The 21,070-nt window shown below is 35.9% G+C and overlaps 2 protein-coding genes across 2 annotated transcripts; both read right to left on the bottom strand.

The window, feature by feature from the left end:
* Positions 1-5,211: 5,211 nt before the first annotated feature.
* On the bottom strand, positions 5,212-6,138 carry LOC110141695 (olfactory receptor 4N5). Its single transcript, XM_020900658.2, has one exon. It carries the CDS (start codon positions 6,136-6,138, stop codon positions 5,212-5,214), a length of 927 nt encoding a protein of 308 aa, XP_020756317.2.
* Positions 6,139-15,383: 9,245 nt separating this feature from the next.
* Positions 15,384-16,313, bottom strand: LOC110141696 (olfactory receptor 4L1-like). The gene has a single exon (XM_020900659.2). It carries the CDS (start codon positions 16,311-16,313, stop codon positions 15,384-15,386), a length of 930 nt encoding a protein of 309 aa, XP_020756318.2.
* Positions 16,314-21,070: the final 4,757 nt, after the last annotated feature.

Genomic DNA, 21,070 nt, shown 5'->3' with positions numbered 1-21,070 from the left:
CTGAGGAGGCCTTACAAATAGCTGTGAAACAAAGAGAAGCTAAAAGCAAAGAAGAAAAGGAAAGGTATAAGCATCTGAATGTAGAGTTCCAAAGAATACCAAGGAGAGATAAGAAAGCCTTCCTCAGCAATCAATGCAAAGAAATAGAGAAAAACAATAGACTGGGAAAGACTAGAGATCTCTTCAAGAAAATTAGAGATACCAAGGGAACATTTCATGCAAAGATAGGCTCAATAAAGGACAAAAATTGTATGGACCTAACAGAAGCAGAAGATATTAAGAAGAGGTGACAAGAATACACAGAAGAACTGTACAAAAAAGATATTCATGACCCAGATAATCACAATGGTGTGGACACTCACCAAGAGCCAGACATCCTGGAATGTGAAGTCAAGTGAGTCTTAGGAAGCATCACTATGAATAAAGCTAGTGGAGGTGATGGAATTCCAGTTGAGCTATTTCAAATCCTGAAATATTATGCTGTGAAAGTGCTGCACTCAATATGCCAGCAAATTTGGAAAACTCAGCAGTGGCCACAGAACTGGAAAAGGTCAGTTTTCATTCCAATCCCAAACAAAGGCAATGCCAAAGAATCTTAAACTACCACACAATTACAGTCATCTCACACACTAGTAAGGTAATGCTCAAAATTCTCCAAGCCAGGCTTCAGCAATATGTGAACCATGAACTTCCAGATGTTCAAGCTGGATTTAGAAAAGAGATCAAATTGCCAACATCTACTGGATCATCAAAAAAGCAAGAGAGTTCCAGACAAACATCTATTTCTACATTATTGAATATGCCAAAGCCTTTGACTCTGTGGATCACAATAAACTGTGGAAAATTCTGAATGAGATGAGAATACCAGACCACCTGACCTGCCTCTTGAGAAACCAGTATGCAGGTCAGGAAGCAATAGTTAGAAGTGGATGTGCAACAACAGACTGGCTTGAAATAGGAAAACAAGTATGCCAAGGCTGTATATTGTCACCCTGCTTATTTAACTTATATGCAGAGTACATTATGAGATATGCTGGGCTGGAAGAAGTACTAGCTGGAATCAAGATTGCCAGGAAAAATATCAATAACCTCAGATATACAGATGACACCACCCTTATGGTAGAAAGTGAGGAAGAACTAAAGACCCTCTTGATGAAAATGAAAGAGGAGAGTGAAAACATTGACTTAAAGCTCAACATTCAGAAAACAAAGATCATGGCATCTGGTCCCATCACTTCATGGCAAATAGATGGGGAAACAGTGGAAACAGTGTCAGACTTTATTTCTGGGGGCTCCAAAATCACTGCAGATGGTGACTGCAGCCATGAAATTAAAAGATGCTTACTTCTTGAGAGGAAATTATGACCAGCCTAGACAGCATATTAAGAAGCAGAAACATTACTTTGTCAACAAAGGCCCATCTAGTCGAGGCTATGGTTTTTCCAATAGTCATGTATGGATGTGAGAGTTGGACTATAAAGAAAACTGAGCACCAAAGAATTGATGCTTTTGAACTGTGATGTTGGAGAAGACTCTTGAGAGTCCCTTGGACTGCAAGGAGATCCAACCAGTCCATCCTAAAGGAGTTCAGTCCTGGATGTTCATTGGAAGGACTGATGTTGAAGCTGAAACTCCATTACTTTGGCCACCTGATGCAAAGAGCTGACTCATTTGAAAAGACCCTGATGCTGGGAAAGATTGAGGGCAGGAGAAGGGGGTGACAGAGGATGAGATGGTTGGATGGCATCACCAACTCAATGGACGTGACTTTGGGTACACTCTGGGAGTTGTTGATGGACAGGGAGGTCTGGCGTGCTGAACTTCACGAGGTCACAAAGAATCGGACATGACTGAGTGACTGAACTGAACTGAACCCTATGTTTTCTCAGGTCTAATTTGGAAAAGTGTTTAATGCTAACATGAGACACTGTAATTATTTATAGTTAAATAGTGTTAATAAGTATTTTAAACAGAATTAATTTGATTACTTAGGTGGCACAATGACTGGGATGATAACAGACTCTTAAGGACTTATGAAATGTTCAATGTAAGAAGAGTTTTATTACAATATGTTAGTTAGTTAAGCTTAGTTTTCAGCAAAAGAGACTCAAGAGTTAACCATTGAGCAGATATCTACTGGCCTTATCCTTTACTGCATAACAGAGAAGGTACTGTGCTGGCTGGTAGAGCATCAGAGTAATAATTTGCTATCACTTTTTTTTTTTTTTGCTATCACATTTGAGCCATCCATTTTTATATTGCATCCTGCTATCTTGGGATAGCATTCTCTAATATGCACTCTTAACCACTGATTATTATAAGTCATTTTGTCCTAAGTTCCCCTGTAGGAAGAATCTGTAGAATTTGTATTTTTTTCCTCCCACAACTTTAGACTCTGTAGTTCTGGAAGTTCTGGACATGCTTTCACCAGAAGATGCATTAAGATTTCTCTTTACTTCAACCTATTGCTGCAACTCAGTAACTACATTTTCCTTTTCCAGAGACTCAAAGGCAAGGAAACGTGCCACAGCCTTATAAAGAGTATTTTGCCTTGGTCATCAAGAGAAGCAGTAGTACTACAGTATAAATGGTTGAGTCATGGAGGATATTAAAAAAGTCCAAATTGAAACATGGGATTGAACTATTCTATTTGTGAGATGAAAATGCCATTGACTGGTATTAATGACAGAGATGACGTTGCAGAAAAAAAGATTAGTGCACTTGAAATTACCAATAGAACTAAAACATGGAGAGAATAGAAGATAATTTTTATTATATGCCTCTTTAAAAAATAAATACTTTTGCAAAGCAAAAGTAATAATAATGTGTTGTTGAATGTGTTAGCTCAGTAAGAAAATAGTAGACATTGAATATACAGCACAAATATAAAAGCAGGGAGGAGGTAAATGGAAGTATACTGCTGTAACTTTCTTATATTACACCCAGAAATTTATAATTTCAAAATTAGACAATGATAAAATGTACAGTATATATTTATAACCCTAAATAACCACTAAAAATCACAGGAAAAAGATTACTAAGTCAACATTATTAATGTGAATAAATATAAATTAATAATAGAAAATACTTAAAAATTTCCATAAAAAACAGAAGGATAAAATCAGAAAAAATGGGTGAAACAAATATAAAATAGAATGTTTTGTCAGTTTTAACCAAACTGTACCTATAATCATGATATATATAAATGGCTTAATAACCCAATTAAACACAGAGATTATCATATTGGATAAAATATATGTTACAGACAAGAAGCCATCATTAAAATAAAGATACATAGATTAAAAGTAAGAGGACAGAAAAGAAAAAGTAATACATCATTGTTTAACTAAAATGTGATATGCTGGTTGCCTCCTGCTTCTATAACAAATTACAACAAACTTAGTGACTTAAAATAGCCATAGTTTATTATCTTGCAATTTTTAGGTCAGAAGTCTGATGCAGTCTCATTGGGTTAAATTCATAGTATTGGCAGAGTTCCATTTCTTTCTGTAAGCTATAGGAGAGAATTCATTTCCTTGTGTGTGTGCATGTGCGTGTGTGTGTGTGTGTGTGTAGTAACTCAGTCTGACTCTTTGCAACCCCAGAGACAGTAGCCCTCCAGACCCCAGGCTCCTCTGTCCATGGAATTCTCCAGGCAAGAGTACTGCAGTGGGTTACCATTCCTTTCTCCAAAGGATCTCTCTTCCCCGCCCAGGGATTGAATGCATTCTCCCACATTGCAGGCAGATTCTTTACCATCTGAGCTGCCAGGGAAGCCCTCATTTCTTTGCCTTTTTCAATTAAACCAAAAAAAGGCAGAAAAAAGAGAGTAATACAAAATATCTGGCAAGAAAACAAGTTTTAATCTAACCATATCAATATCATTAAATATAAGTGATCTTTCATCTTTCACTATTGTCCTGCATTTATACATGTATGTACATAAGTCATATATGTAGGTCCCATGAGATAGCTACTATTTTTTGTACAGTCAATTTTCACTGTGTACTTATGTATCAACATAGTTGACAATCTGCTTCCATATCCCCAAGCTTTATAATTGCTATGAGGACAGTAACCTGTTTTATATATCAATTTGTTGGCAATGTTTTGGGATTATCACTGAGTGCCATACCAAAATATACCTTTACAGCATGTTCCATGATTTTGTAAGCACCTAATGCCTTATATTACCTTATTTAAAAAATAACCAGAAAAGTTTAGTTATCTGTAACCAAATAATGACTGATATACCAAATACCAATCATTATTGCATTAAGTGAAAAGATTTTTGAGTGAACTCAAATTCCTTTCTAAGATTTAAAAAATAACCATTACAAATAACCACAAAACTCTCCAAAACTTTGAAATATGAAATTAAACTCTTTCATGACCATTTTCCATAGGATATAACAGCTTTCTTTACCTCACTCCACCAAATTAGGAACAAACAACTACATCTTTAAGTGTCCATTAAAATTATGTAACAGCATGATACTTTGTACTTAATTATATTTTACTATGCAAAACCCTTTATTTAGAATCTCAAGAATCCTGCTTTAAATCAAATAGGAAACCTTAGTCACTCTTTTACTTAATGCCTTTTTTGGCATCTCTTTGAAATTTGAATAGATTGAACATTTTTTTTATCACCTAAAATATGTGATTTTCTTGTACCAATCTTTCTAGCTTCAATTTCTGCCACTTTCACACTAACTATGCTATAGCTAGTCTATTTTTCTTTATGATTTTCAAATGTATCAAGCTTATAAGATCTTTGTGTCCTTATATTAGTCATCCTCTCTGCCTAGAATATTCAGTCGCTATGGTTATTGCATGGTTGTTCTTTAAAATCATCTGGATATCAGCTAATTACCACTCAATATCTTGCTTAACAACCAAAAATAAAGTAACTACCATCTCTCAAACTCTAACATGACATTATTTTTAATTTGCTTCAGAGTATTATCTCTTTCAGACATTGTGTCTTTTTTTCAGTTTAATAGTATAACCTATCTTTATCCACTCAAATATAGTCCCAGGTGATCTGGAATCTTACCTGTCCCATTCATATACTTAGAATAATGCCTGAAACCATTTAATAAATACATTATTTGCTAAATGATTGATTGATTTGGTGCATTAATGAATAAATATTTAATTCCAAATGAACTTACTCCTTTCCTTGGTTTTCCAGTCTTTCCATTGTATTCAGCAAACCATGTGATGACTCAACAACTTCCTCATGGAAGCTTTTACTTCCTGATTGCGAAGGGTATAAATCACAGGGTTCATCAAAGGAAAGATTACAGTGTGAAAGAGAGAAACCACTTTGTCAGCTGGGAAGGCTCTGAAGGGGCGGGTGTAGATGAAGATGGCAGGTCCAAACATGAGAAACACGATGATAATGTGTGTGGAGCATGTGGAAAGAGCCTTGCTCTTCCCCTCAGAGGAGGAACCATGCACCCGGCAGAGGATGACTGCATAGGAGGCCAGAAGCCCCAGAAAGCACAGGAGGGTGAGCAGGCCACTGTTGGAGACCATCAGGAGCTCCACCACAAAGGTGTCAGTGCAGGCCAGCTTGATGACCTGCGGCACGTCGCAGAAGAAGTTGTCCAGTCGGTTTGGACCACAGAAGGGCAAGTGAATAATAAGGGCCACTTGAACAATGGAATGAGTAAATCCCCCAAGCCACAGAGCCAGCAGCAAGGCATAGCAGGCTCTAGGGTTCATGACAGTGGAATAGTGTAAAGGACGACAGATGGCAATGTAGCGGTCAAAGGCCATCACAACAAGAAGGAACATCTCCCCTGCCCCAAGAAAGTGCAAGAAAAAGAGCTGAGTGATGCAGCCTCTATAGGACATCACCTTCTTCTCGGAGAGGAAGTCCACCAGCATCCTGGGAGCCACAATGAAGGAGTAGGATGCATCCAGGAAGGCCAGGTTGCCCAGGAAGAAGTAGAGGGGGGCCGTGAGGCCAGGGTCTGACCTGATGGTGAGGATGATGAGGAAATTTCCAGGGAGGATGATGAGGTAGAAAATTAAGACTAGTGTGAAGACCAGAAGTTGAACATCTTGAGATTGGGTCAGACCAAGTAGGATGAATTCTGTCACCTCAGTGCTGTTCTCCCTCTCCATCAGTCCTCAGTCTGTGGAATAACAAAGAGCAGAATACCATCTGTTATAACCACCTTTTCATCTATCCCCTAGATCTATTCCAAATAAAAATAATATTTTCCACATCCAGCACTTTGCCAGCTGAATGCAGTTTATGCATCATAGCTCTCCTGTGTTTTCAGTTAAGCTTTCTACCTTTCATTTTCCTGACTCTCCAAGACACTCATCTTACGGCCACACTTGCATTCCTATTTAAGTGTGTGTTTCTGTGTAATTGTGTTCCTAAGCTGTTTTGCTTGAAGTGTACTAGAAAACTCCTGATTAAAGCAAAACTAGTCATTGTTAAGGTTGTCAGGTTGTTGGTCTTGTTGTCAGTGGTGCATTGTCTCTAAAGCTTACATTAGTTGCTGAGTTTTGGTCCCCTTCTTCATCTCCACGGAGCAAAGATATTTTGCAGATGCTTCTTTCTTCCAGTTCCTGTAGAATTCCCAGTTCCTGATTTGCAGCTATGTGCCTTGTTTTCAGAATTTGTGCCTTATTAGTTCCATCACAGTGTTTTGCTTTGGTGCCCTTGTGCAACCTTACTCCGTTTAGTCACCTGGATCTCAGAAGTATACTGTATTATTACATCTAACTTAGAGGGATTCCCCTAGTTGGGGCATCCCAGGTGACTCAGAGGGAAAGAATTCACCTGCCAATGCAGGAAATACTGGAGATGCAAGTTCGATCCCTGGATCACAAAGATCCCCTGGAGGAGGTAATGGCAACCCACTCCAGCATTCTTGCCTGGATAATTCCATGGACAGAGGAGCTACAATCCACGGGGTCACAAAGAGTCAGACGTGACTCTGCAACTTAGCACACATTCCCCTACTTACCCCTCTGACTGGTCCCCAATCCTGCATGTGTTCCACACCCTGTTCTTAAATCCTAATTAATACTAGTCCAGTCTCACTTGCTCACCATATATCCACAGTCTACTTTTCCCTCAGATCTCAGGATAATAGCCAAATGCTATTCCTACAAATATTTTCTTGTAGTGTAAAGCTTATGTGAATATACAAAATATTTTGACTATCTCAACTAATAAAATCAAAGCAAGATCTGGAAATGACCATATAGAACATGTAGTCTAATATATCATTTAACAGATGAGAAAAATAGAGCAGTTTCAGTTAAGATTTTAAATTTGCAATGACTTGTCTTTTTTATTCTAATTAGTAAGTGATAGGGGAGAAAAGGTATGTGTTCCTCAGTTTAAACAGATTGTGTGTGTGTGCTCAGTTGTGTCTGATTCTTTGCAACCCCATGGACTGTAGCCAACCAGGCTCCTCTGTCCATGGGACTTTCCAGGCGATAAAGTTACTAATTAGGGCCCCATCAACTTGTATGATTTTATTTAGGTGCTTAAATAATTGCTATTTGCTTATGTAAATACTTTGTCCTGTGGGTTATAATCTGATCTAAAGAAGAATTCTGTTCATGACATCCAGAATTAAGGTTTAGTCTATATAGTGGTCTCCAAAATGAAATATGCTCATCTCAGTGGATAAACAAGATAATCCATTAGGGTGCATAAAAACAGTGGAACTCCTCCTTATATTATTATAAATCATGCTTGAATTTTTAAAAGTATTTGTGATTGCTTTCTAAGTTTTACATTACTATAACTATAGAAACATTCTATAAATAAATATTCATATATGTGATATCTGTGCATGTTTGTTGAGATGAATGATGTAAAAGAAGAAAGGTTGTTGACTATAACAACATATTATAATGTGACATAAAGCAATATTTCCCTGGATTTTTAATTGCACACCATGTTGATTTTCAAAATGCTATGCATATAGTGGAATGCAATTTAGTAATAAAAAGGAATTGAGTACTGATATATATTAAAACATGGATATAACTCAAAACCATTATGCTGTATAAAAGGAACCAGTCATAAAGGACCACATGTTGTATAATTCACTTTAGGCAAAATGTCCAGACAAGGCAAATCTGCAGATATAGAAAGTAGAAGAGTGATTGCCAAGGAATAGGAGTGGGATTGGAGTGACTGTTAATGAGTATGAGATTTCTCGGGGAGTGAGGAAAATGTTCTAAAATTATATCATGTTGATGCTCACATAGCTCATTAAATACACTTAGCACTGAATAATACAGTCTAAATGGTAAAATTTATGATATGCTTTTTATATCTCAATAAACATTATTTGCACTGTGCTCAATCGCTCTAGCTGTGTCTGACTCTTTGTGTCCCCATAGACTGTAGCCTGCAGGGCTCCTCTGTCCATGGGATTTTCCCAGCAAGAATACTAGAGTGTGTTGCCATTTCCTTCTAAAAATCTCTTTAACTACTATTTAATATGGCAGAGAAGAGTAGAGAGGAAAAAATTTCTAATTGAAATTTGACATAATTATTACTAGCATCCCCAGAAAGAGGAAGAGAGAAAAGGACAGAGTAAAGGAAGATCAGCCTTAACAAGTCTGTTCAGGGGGCTCACGGGCAATTCAGACAACCCACCAGTATTTTAGGCACACTTACTAGGAAACATCAGAACATGTGTTCTGTGTGATCAGTAACATTTGTAAGGAGCAGCCAAATGTGACAAAGAAGCTGTTTATAACTCATGGGTGGGCTTCCCTCAGCTCAATCGGTAAAGAATCTGCCTGCAAATGCAGGAGACCTGGGTTCGATTCCTGGGTTGGGAAGATCCCCTGGAGAAGGAAATGGCAACCCACTCCCATATTCTTGCCTGGAGAATCCTATGGACAGAGGAGCCTGGCAGGCTACAGTCTGTGGGGTTGCAAGAGTCGGACACATCTAAGGGACTAAACCAACCAAAACATAACTCATGGGCACATATTTGTGCATAAAAATACATATTCACACGTTGTGAGTCTAAGAAAATTGAAATAGGAAAAAAATATCTTTGGTGACCTTCAAATTATTTAGGAGCTTCTTTCTTTCTTTTATCCACTTAAACACTGGTTTGTCTCCACATTCATTCCTCATTCTGCCTGTGGAAACCTGCTCTCAGAAAAGTAAGTCAACAGCTCCCTCTATCTGTTCTTAAGTTTTGTGCATTTCAGGCGCTCAAGGTTATTTCTTTGGGTTAATAGTTCCAGTTATTTCTTTGGGTTAATATTTCCAGTTATTTCTTTGGGTTAATAGTTCCACTCTACCTTTGTTTTTATTTTCTATCACCCACCTCTACCCCCTATTTGTTAGTAACAAATGAAAATCTATACCACTTAATATTTTAAATTCACTACTCTTCTCCCATTCTCATGTACATACCTTCTATTCCAGTGATCCTCAAATTGTGTTCTTCACAGAAATAAAGGACAGATGTGCCTAGGATGACAATTTCTTTGTTAAAAAAAAAAAAAAAAGAATTCTGAAAAAAAAAAAAAAAAAAAAAGCCCCAAACAATGGATCTTAGAGGGACAAGCTTTTGTCCTAATCCTATAAAGCAAAGAAGTACTGTCAGCATAGGCTAAAATAGAGATCTGAATGCTCTCATCATCTCTAATATTCCTTGTTATTTCAACTAGTACAAAAACACATCTGGCACTGAAGATGCATGGGTAGAGATGTCTATCTCTTTTCCCTCTTTCTCAGAGTGCAGACCTGCAACATCCATCCACAAGCAATACTGATCATGCCTAAGTTTTCAGCTGCTATCAGATCAGCTCCCCTCTGGGGACCTGATTACCATCCTGGCATCTCACTCTTTAATCTTTTCCCATTTATTTCCTGTTCTTGTTTTTTTATGATTCCCCATTCTCTTCCTGTTAATTATACCTTAATACATTCATTTTCTCAATTATTCTTTTTATATTTTCTTTAGCTTCTTTTATTTTCAATTTTATTTTTCTATTTTTTCTTGCAATTTCTCTTCCTTGTTATACCTCTTGCTTTCCCTTCCTCCTTGCTTCCTTTCTTATCATTTTCTTTCTTTTCCCTCTTTTTGCCCAAATTCTTTCAGTGTTAAATCTTTTTCATGTTCTTCTCTATATGAATTTTATTTCATCTTGTTCCATGCCTGTCTTTCCATTAATTCTGAGATAATAGATTGTTTTTCTCATTCCATGGTAGAAGGAGCATGATAGGTGCTTCCTAAGTGTTCACTTAGAATGGATTTTCTACAGACTGAAAATGCTTAACTTGGTCTTCTGTGCTAGGCCTTTTCTCCTGAATACTATCCTCTGAAATTTACTCAGATAAAGTGGACACTATGTCAGTAGATCTTTGGTTATTGCCCTGGAGTTTATTCCATCAAAGATGATGATGGCTTCAATCTGAATCATTTCAGGGTAGAAGACTGTGGATGTTCAAGAAAGTGCCCATGTAAAGTTTTCTTCAATATTTCAGCTAGGGTTTGTGAATCAAGTCTTTCTTGTTTTAAGATCCCTAACTTGGAGCCTTACATTTGTGTATGTTAGGACTGGATACAAGAGAAAATACTCAAGCCCACTGAGTGTGGGATCCAAGAAATTTGCAAACTTGTGAAGTCAGTGTAGTTTCTGGGACTCTTAGGACTCTTGATTCTTCCTTCCTTTATATCTGATTTAGCGGGAGGAAAAATCATTTTTTATGATATCCCAATTTAAATTTAGATGATTAATCTTCTAAAGCTACTGGCATTTACACTTTTCTGTAATAGTGGAAATAAAGATTTTATTTTCTTTAAAGTAGCACTAAGTGCCAGGAGGATGTGGCAGAAGGTGTATTTGAGGGATAGGGTAGAAAGTGCTGTTGGAATGTAGAGCTCACCTTTTCTCTGTTCCTGCAACATTACGCTATTATCATGCATTTTCAGGCAGCAAATGTCCGACAGTTACAGTGTGAATTGTTTTCTATTTTCTTCCTCCTTTCAATTTCTTTCAAATACAAAGACTGAGCAAAAATTTCACCTCACCAGGTGTTCAGTGTTACTCTCAAACAAATGGCTATTATCTTCCTCCTGATGAAAAGGAGATTAACTGATCATTCCAGAATTTTTCCTTAAATATATATTCTCATGGTGAAACATGATGAATTCTAAATCTGTTCGACAACTTATAATGCAATAAGCGGTGTTTGGAGTATTATAGCTACTTTAAGCCTGCAGAGTACTCCCAGTGGGAATATTAGAATGTCATTTAGAATTAGAAAAAGGAAAATATGAGAATATTTTAAGGATTAACTGTTCAAAAAATGTATCAGCTAGGGCCACACAGGTCTTGTTAGGATTTAGAATTTGACATTTTATCAGTGGCAGTGATAATGGGATGGCACATATGTTTATTAAGCATAATGAAAGTAGAAAGTCTAGGGAGATTATTTTAGATCTTATTATACAATTCGTACAAGTGATGAAAATGCATGGTTGTTTAATAAGAAGTTAAATAGTGAAAATAAATCAATGGTAAATACGTTACTACCTGCATTTCTTTGTATAGAAGAGCTAGACAGAGAATATATTATGTTCAAAATGTTTTTCAGGAATAATTCTCCTTAAATAAGAGAACTTCATGATGTCTTGAATAGTCTCTCTAAGAATATGCTGTATCAAATAAAAGAATTATTCTACTGTGATTTTTATGTTTATAGTTATTCACTTTTTTGAATGTGTGTTCAGCTGTAGCAAAACGAAGACTTTTTAGTTTCTAAATTAATGTTATATAGAAGAAAAAATGCATAATTGTAAAATATTAATTTAGCTTTTTGTTTAAGAAGTGAAATAAATCCATCACATTAAAATTAAAATAACAAACATCTTTTTAAAAAGGAATACAATATATGATCAAATGTACTTTCATTCAAATTTACATCCAATTCAACCAGAGATGCAGTAGGAGATAAAAAGTTGGAGAAAGAGGTAAAGTGATGAAAATAATGTTATTTATTTTTTCCTATTATAATCTGTGCTGCAAATAAATAACTTTGAATATATGTCATTTTGCTTGGGTAAAATTAATATAATAATATAAATTCCCAGAAAGACAGACTGAAATGTAATTGTAAAAGACAGAAGGAAAGAGGGAAAAAATGGAAAGACATAGTGCAAAAAATAGGAGGAAAGATATAGAGAGAAAGAAACCATGCCCACAGAGATGCCTGTGCCACAAAGGCATGTATGCAGATACATAAAAAGGAGGAGAGAGAGGACAAAGCGAGAGGAGGAGTGTCCAAGAGAGATGAAATATCTCTGGAAATGCAGTGTCTTGTGTTGTGGTTTTTGGTTTTTGTTTTTATTGTTTTTTTATATAATTACAGATTTCTCAGGGATCTCAATTCTCAGTAGTGATTGATAAGATAGATTCTAGCTCTTTGAGAAGCCTCTGAGAAGTTGAGGTGTTAGGTGCATGGATCGATTCTTTCCCACCCCAGGGAGAAATTGAGAGCTGAGGTTTTTAATCACCAACTAATATTCTATAATATGGATATAGTACATTTTGTTCTATCCATTTATCAGTTGATGAACACTTGGAGATGTTTTAACTTTTTTATTATTATGATTAAGGCTGTTGTAATCATTCGCTTATAGTTTGTTGTGTGCATATGTGTTTTCATTTATGTTGCATTGATATTTGAAGTAAAATTGCTAGGTCATATGTTAACTCTATGCTTAACATTTTGAAAAAGTGCCAGAATTTTCTTTAAAAGTGTTGCACCATTTTACGTTTCACCAGCTATGTATTAGGGTTCCAATTGTTCTGCATCCTTGTTGACCTTAGGAATTGTCTATTGGATTATAGCCATCCCAGTGGGTGTGATGTGGTTTCTTATAGTGAATTTGACTTGGGTTTCCTCTTGATACTAATCATGTTCAGCATCTTTTTACATACTTATTGGTCATTTGTATATCTTTTATGGAAACATTTATTTAGATTATTTGCCCATTTTTAATTGAGTTGTCTTTTAATTCTAGAATTTTCTAAATTCTTGTATTCTGGATACACGTCCCTAATCAGATACATGATTTATAATCGACTTCTACCATTCTGTGTATTGTCTTTTCCCTTTCTCCAGATTCTCAATTATGCTGAACTTTTTGTTTGCTTGTCTTGGTTTTTTTTTTATTGTGAAAGTGTGAAAGTCTCTCAGTCATGTCCAACTCTTTTGCGATCCCATGGACTGTCATCCAGTCATGCTCTTCTGTCCATGGCATTCTTCAGGCAAGAATATTGTAGCCTGGCAGGCTCCTCTGTCCAGGCAAGAATACTGGAACAGGTAGCCATTCCTTTCTCCAGGGGGTCTTCCTAACCTCAGGATCGAACCTGGGTCTCCTGCACTGCAGGCAGATTCTTTAGTGGTGTCTGAGCCACCACGAAAGCATCTTTTATTGTGAGTTCTCTTTTAAAATCTTTCTAGAAGAGTAAGTATAGCCTGTCTGAAAATTAAAAGGAAACCTTAACTAAAATTGGATTTGGGAAGGCCTGTAAAGGGAGCTCTCATGCCCTACCATCTATCCTCAACTGCCCCAAACAGGAAGTAATCAGGCACTAGCCTCAATGGGAATAGATGTATATAGTTCTCCCAAAAAGGAAGGGCAATCACTCTACTTTCCCAGCAGGAGGAAAGAATACTTTCTTCTTGTCCAGCAACCAGTTCAAGCCAAAGGAAAATGCCTAAGCTCAGACTTCACCTGAACTTTTACTTTCTTTCAATTAACTTTCTTCTTTTTACTTACATATGACTTCCTTTCCTTATCCCAATCTCCTTACTATCAAAGCTTTATGTATATCTCACTCATAGTATCTTTCTGGCAGATGAGCTTTTCTACCTGATATGAATTGTTTAATAAGCCAACTAGATCTGCAAATTTACTCAGTTGAATTTTGCATTTTAACAGGTGTTTCAAACCACAGATTTTTCAGGAACTCTTGTGTTTTCTTCTACCAAATACCCAAGCCTATCACTTTGAAGTTAGTTAAAAGAAAATTCTCACCTTGATGTTTCAAGACATACAAAGAATTTGATGACAAGCCAAACCCTTGCTAGGGAAGCACTTATTTTCATCTCCACTAAAAATCAAGTTTGAGAGACATTTTTTTTCCCCCTTGCTGTCTGCTTCTGCTGGGCAGGCTTTGTTCTGATTGTCTTTTTTTTTTTCAGACTCTGAGCTCTCATTCAAGTGAAGTCTGAGCCATCCCTATTCAGGCTCAAAGTCTAGTCCACAGTGCTCTCCCAAATTCAGTTTTACTAGCAGGCTCTAGGCAGTGGTATTCTATAGATGTTCTCAAAGTAGGCAATGGTTCCATGCTGGTGTATTTTCCTGGAATGCCATTCAAAGTTCAAGCTAGGGTTCAGATGTGATTTTTTTTAATTTCTTTTTTAAATCATTAATTTAAAAAATATTTTAAATGATTTTGACAATTCTATATGTTTTGCCAACCGAGGGACTGAAGAGCTCTAGCGAGTTATACTGATAGACATGAAAATCTTACATAATATTTTATCAAATAACATATAATTCCATCTACCACTAAATGTACATTTACCTTGCAATTAGTTAGGATTCCTTTAATATCAGGTGTGCTATATTGTAGGACTGAGATATTTTTGCTTATTATGTAGAAATAGAGTTGAATGTAATTCTTATGACAAATATTCTTAAATTATGATATATAATGTAAAATCAGTGTACTTCTTTTTTTAAATTGACATTTGAAAGCCAACTCTTCACACTTATGAGCATGTGGTTTCAAGGCTGCTCTTTGTAGTTCTATTGAAATTGTCTTTCCATTATTTCTTTTTCCTTTCTGGTATCTTATATTCATTCTGTCACCTTATATTAACTATACTATCAAATTTATTTATTTTTATTCTTTATCTCATTGGTTCAAGAAGTTGGAATTAAATTTTTGCTTTTGCTGTTAGCATTCTTTTAATCATGATTTATTCAGGGTACCACAATTATGGTAGTATAAGTTAGTGATAATCATTAGCAATCTATATTAAGATAATCTCTAATAGTACCACTACATATTTTTAAATTTGTCTCTTCACTAATAAATAAATATTGACTATATCATAAAGTATTTAATGACATTATGTGTCTATTTTGCTGCAGATAACTAATTATAATTATGTGTTATAACAGCATTAACTGTGAATTTAAAGCATTTTATCATTAATTTTTTCTGCACCAGTTATGATTCTAAAATAAAAGAGTAAAACCATGTATTACATATAATATATTCAAATTATGTTAGCCTTATATTTGAAAGCTGGATTACCTATACAATTCTAAAATCTAAAAATTCTATGTAGAGCTAACATTTTGGAACTGTAACTTTCTCATGGCCACTTGCATTTTCTGATTTCTCAAGGTGTAAATAACAGGATTCAATAAGGGTGTGATAACAGTGTAAAATACAGCAAGGACTTTATTGCTGGCGAAACTCTTAAAAGGCCAGGCATAAATGAAGATACACGGCCCAAAGAACAGACTGACCACAGTGATGTGGGCAGACAGTGTGGACAGGGCTTTGGAGAGGCCCCCAGATGGTCTGCGTTGCACGGAGGCCAGGATGACAGTGTAGGAGACGAGCAGGAGGAGGAAACAAATCAGTGACCACAGTCCACTGTCAGCAATGACGAATAACTCCAGGGTGTATGTTTCCACACACGCAAGCTTAATCACAAGGGGAAGGTCACAAAATATATTATCTATGATGCGGGGGCCACAGAAAGGCAGGTTTACCGTTAATACCATCTGACTCATGGTGTGTATAAAACCGATTGTCCATGAAAGTATAACAAACCCGTTCAGCAACCTGTGGTTCATGATTTTCCTGTAGTGCAGGGGTTTACATACGGCCACATATCTGTCAAAAGCCATGGCTACCAGAAGAGTTGCCTCAGCACCTCCAAACAAGTGCATAAAGAACATCTGAGCCATGCATCCCCATATAGAGATGGTCTTGTGTTCAGTGAGCAAGTCTCTGATCATCTTGGGTGTGGTGACCGTGGAGAGACACATGTCCAAAAAGGAGAGGTTTCCGAGGAGGAAGTACATGGGAGAATGAAGGGTGGAACTGCAAGTCACTGTGACCATAATGAGAGTGTTTCCCAGCACAGTAGCCCCATAGATTAAGGAGAATGTCACAAAGAAGACAATCTGAAGTTCCCATCCTGCAGAAAATCCTTGTAAAATGAACTCAGTCACTACAGATCCATTTTTCAGATCCATTTGCTCAACTCAAGAAAAGTTCCAGAAGTTCTTTCTTATCTCAGATATTTTCAAGAAATGATTAGTGCCTACAAATTAGAGAAAATAAAATGAAAAAAAAAATAATGTTGTTACTGTAGGTTAGCCTCTAGAAGTATACAGAGTGGATACTAAAATGTTGACTGTGGACCTGGGGAGTACACAGAGGACAGCATGACACTAAGCCTTCTATGAAGAGTTGTGCTACATGAATAACATGTAAATGAGCAGTAATATTGCTATTGACACTTTTGTGACAGTAAATGCAATAATTACATGCATTATGGAGAAATGACAAGGCTTGCTAACTATTAAAATGAAACCAGCTATAATTGGGGAACCATTGCCTTTGTCACATAGATTTATTTTTTTTACTTCCAGAATTATATTTTCTTCTTTTTTAAAACTAAACATAAAGAAAAGTTTCTATTGTAAATGCTCCTGTTAATGAAAAAGGGACTATATTTTTCACATAGTTCCTATGCTACATAGAATTTTACAACCCATGATACAACTAATGACAGAAAAACCTGAATATGAAATTAATTCAACTAAGCAAAAATTTATTAAAAAGACTTATTTTGGCCTTTTACTTTATTTCAGAGGGAAAGATGACATTCATTTAAGTTGATGACTTTCCCAGCGTTTGTGTCTCTTCTTCTTCCTGAGCCAGTCTTCTCAAAATATTTATTTCTGCACTTAATAGACCTGTTCTTCTATTATGAATACAAAGGCAATATAAATGAAAGGAAAGAAATTATTATATAGCTTAGACAACAAAATGTATTGGTAAAGAAACTTTTATTCCTCTTGAATAACTAATTGCCAGTTTCATTTTATTGCTTTCACTCAATTTATGATCCACTTTGGAGAAAATTGAAGGTAGAAAAGTAATCATTAGCACTAGGAGAGCACTTTCTAATCATTTTTTCTCCACATCTTATTTAGTAAATGAAAAATCAAGATCTATGTAATTAAGTAAATCTCCCCAAGTCCTACGGAGAAGGCAATGCAACCCACTCCAGTACTCTTGCCTAGAAAATCTCATGGACAGAGGAGCCTGGTAGGCTGCAGTCCATGGGGTCGAAAAGAGTCGGACAAGACTGAGCGACTTCACTTTCACTTTTCACTTTTATGCACTGGACAAGGAAATGGCAACCCACTCCAGTGTTCTTGCCTGGAGAATCCCAGGGACTGCGGAGCCTGGTTGGCTGCCGTCTATGAGGTCGCACAGAGTTGGACACGACTGAAGCGAGTTAGCAGCAGCACCAGCCCCAAGTCCTAAAGGCAAGACCACTCCCAAGAATGTGTAGTGAGTATTAGATGAGACAGTGTATGTATAAGCACCTGGCTTGGCACAGAATGAGCACTGAGAAGGCATATATTGAGTTATTCATGTAAATCCAAGATTAAAGTCTGAGAATAATTTATATAAATCCCTATTGCTGCTGCTGCTAAGTCACTTCAGTCGTGTCCGACTCTTAGCAACCTCATGGCCTGCTACCAGTCTCCTCCGTCCATGGGATTTTCCAGGCAAAAGTATTGCTATTGCCTTCTCTGAAATCCCTATTAGAAAAGTAATAAACCAAGGCTTGTTTTATTAAGTTATCAGATATGAATATTTCTGCTCTTTCTCATGTGTATACAATACACATTACTTAATGTAACAAGTAAATATTTTCTTTGCCTTTTATTATAGACATTTTAAGAAAACAAACAATTTCAGTATTGATGGATTTTATATTTTTTAAAACCTATGCACACTTATCCTAGACAAATCTCAAAAACTAAGTGAAAGAGACCTAACACAAAAGACTACATGTTATATAACTTCATTTATATGAAATATTTGAAAACAAAAATTCATAAAGATAGAAATTATATCAGTAGTCCCCTTGAGTTGGGATGTGAGTGCCAATGGGCTTTGCTGATGATAATGATTTAAAATCAGATTGTGGTGATAGGTACACAAATATGTGAGTATAATAATAATCATTGAAATGTGTACTTAAAAAGGGTAAATGTATAGAATGTGAATTATATTCAATAAAATGTAAACAATTATATATATTTTAACTTTTATTCTTATTAAAATTTAGTGTTTGTAAGTTATAGTTTTCTAGTACTATACAGCTGCTTGTACTCAAATATATTTCATTGTGAGATAATTAATGACCTACTGCAGTCTAATCGAATCTAGTTATAAATGTATTAATATCCCCTATTTGAATTTATATATTTGGCTACCTTTAGTATTTGGAAACTTGCTCTTCTCTGTTCTTGTTAAACAGTTTCCTTCATACTTTTCCTACTATTTTGAATACTCGTAATTTGTTTTGGGGAGTATTCAAATTTTCCTTCATTCTCTTGAATATGAGGGGTTTCCCCGGTGGCTCAGACAGTAAAAATCTGCCTGCAATGCAGGAGACCCAGGTTCCATCCCTCAGTCAAGATGAGCCCCTGGAGAAGGAAATAGCAACCCACTCCAGTACTCTTCCCTGGAGAATCCAATGGACAGAGAAGCCTGACCTGCTACAGTACATAGGGTTGCAGAGAGCTGGACACTACTGAAGTAACTTTGCACTTTAATACGAACATCCTGTAAGGACTTCTCACTCTTTCAGATTTATTTAAAATCTCATTTTATTAGTGGCAGGTTTTATACAGAGATTTTCTAAATATCTAGTTGTGCCTACCTAATTCTACCTTGCCAACTCCTGTTTCAACTGTCATTATATATGCATACTTACATATTCTGCCAACACTTGAAGCATGATTCCTATTCTGCTCCATGAGTTTCTAAGTTTTCCATTATTTTCAATGATAGTATGAATTATCTGGATACTCAGGATTTACTTTTCTTAATTCTAATCATGATTCCTAACCACATCATCTATTGCCATATTTTACTTTGCAATATCATTTTGAGAATATATACCTTTTAAATTTTTGTGAAAATTATTGGTTATAGCTCATTGTGAAATAAGTATGTGATTTCATATCTTAGAATCCATAACCTTTCCTTTCAGCCAGCACAGAATTAATTAAAATACCATTTTTGGTGTATTAACCTTCTAATGAATTAGCTCTCTGTAACATTTTCACTTACCTGCTCTAAAGGCACAATATTAAGAGAAGCATGTTGAAGGCTTTATTCAAAATGAGAAATCTACTTTTCACTCGCTGTGAGTCCCTTCATATGGCTCTGGATACTATTTTAGGCCTGTGTTATAAAGATGTGAACCACCTTGGAGGCAGATTTGTTGGATCTCTGGGACTCCAAATTTCAGTGGGAGTAGTTAAAACACTGAGGCTTCTGCCATAGTGTGACCAGGAAAGACGTTCACACTTAATTTCTGATCCTGGAATATGCTGTCACTCTCCTGCCATTTCCTGGAGTATTCAAATTTTCCTTTAGCCTCTTGAATATGAGGGGCTTCTCTGGTGGGAAGTTGAAATGATTAAAATAGGCATGAGAGTGTTGGTTGATTGTGATAGTGTAGGTGTAAACAGCTTTGATTTAACACACACTTCATTTTCCTCACTTCACTCCCAAGAAATTTTCTTACATTCCTTCTGACAACTCTGCAGTAATTTTTTAGATGAATAATCAAAAAATCTTTCTGTCCATCAAAACCTTAATATAAAAATTGATCTACACATATTATATAAAAGCACATCTTATGTATATGTTTACATATTACAGAAGTAGAAATTTTCAAAGATAAAATTGAAATAAATTATGTTAAATTATTTTAAATTGATATTCATTAATGGTTATCTGCTTCAAGCTAATTAAAATATAGTGTTTTTGTTATTCAGGTATCTTTCTATGAAATTTTGAGAGAATATTTATACTTGGCACAAAATAGCTTCATAATCATTTCTGTGTGCTGCTGTGCTGTGTGCTCAGCTGTGTCTGACTCTGTGACCCCATGGACTGTACCCTGCCAGGCTTCTCTGTCCATGGAATCTTCCAGGCAAGAATACTGGGGTGGGTTGCCATTTCTTACTCTATGGGATCTCCACGACCTGGGGATCAAACCTGCATCTCTTGCATCTCCTGCATTGGCAGGGGGATCCTTAACCACTGTGCCACCTAGGAAACCCTTTCATAATCATTACCCTTTTTAAAATAAAATATAGTAAATTCTTGTTTTGTAAGATGTTGCTTTTACTAAATTAATCATATTGATATTTCTGGTATAGTTTGCAACACAGGCTTCAAAGTCTGTTTCAATAACTTGATAACAAGGGATGCCCTGAATAACTTTTGAATTGGTTGACATTTCTGTTCCTTATATCCAAATCTTTATTTATCTAGTCAAATTCATCATTTAACCCATGGTTTAATATAGAGTTTTTGCATAGATATTGCTTTTTTGCAAGAGTCATTGTAGTTGGGAATTTCTCATATACAAATGTTAAAACTTCCCATAGTCTTGCAATGAGCAAAATTCCTTTCCACAAGACTTGATTTATTCTATCACTATATTTGCAAACATTAGAATTGGTTTGTGTGTACTTTCCCATGGTGTTTGCTGATAAGGAATGCATTTTATTTATTGTCATATTGCTCATCTTACCCATTTTTACAGGATAGCAGAAAACACAAGTAATTTCTCAGTGGAATGTGGCTTTGTTCATTTGCTATTAATAAGAAACATTCTAAAACAATTTTTATTACATTAAGTGAAAAATTTAAAGCCTTCCATTGATTATTATATGGCTATTAATAT

Source organism: Odocoileus virginianus, chromosome 6 (genome assembly GCF_023699985.2).
Source record: "Odocoileus virginianus isolate 20LAN1187 ecotype Illinois chromosome 6, Ovbor_1.2, whole genome shotgun sequence".
NCBI classification, from domain to species: Eukaryota; Metazoa; Chordata; class Mammalia; order Artiodactyla; family Cervidae; genus Odocoileus; species Odocoileus virginianus.
Note: the sequence above shows the minus strand (reverse complement) of the source record. Positions and strands in the feature narration are given on the sequence as shown.

Coding starts and splice junctions, on each gene's coding strand:
- LOC110141696 (XM_020900659.2), bottom strand. CDS start 16,313: ATGGATCTGAAAAATGGATCTGTAGTGACTGAGTTCATTTTACAAGGA.
- LOC110141695 (XM_020900658.2), bottom strand. CDS start 6,138: ATGGAGAGGGAGAACAGCACTGAGGTGACAGAATTCATCCTACTTGGT.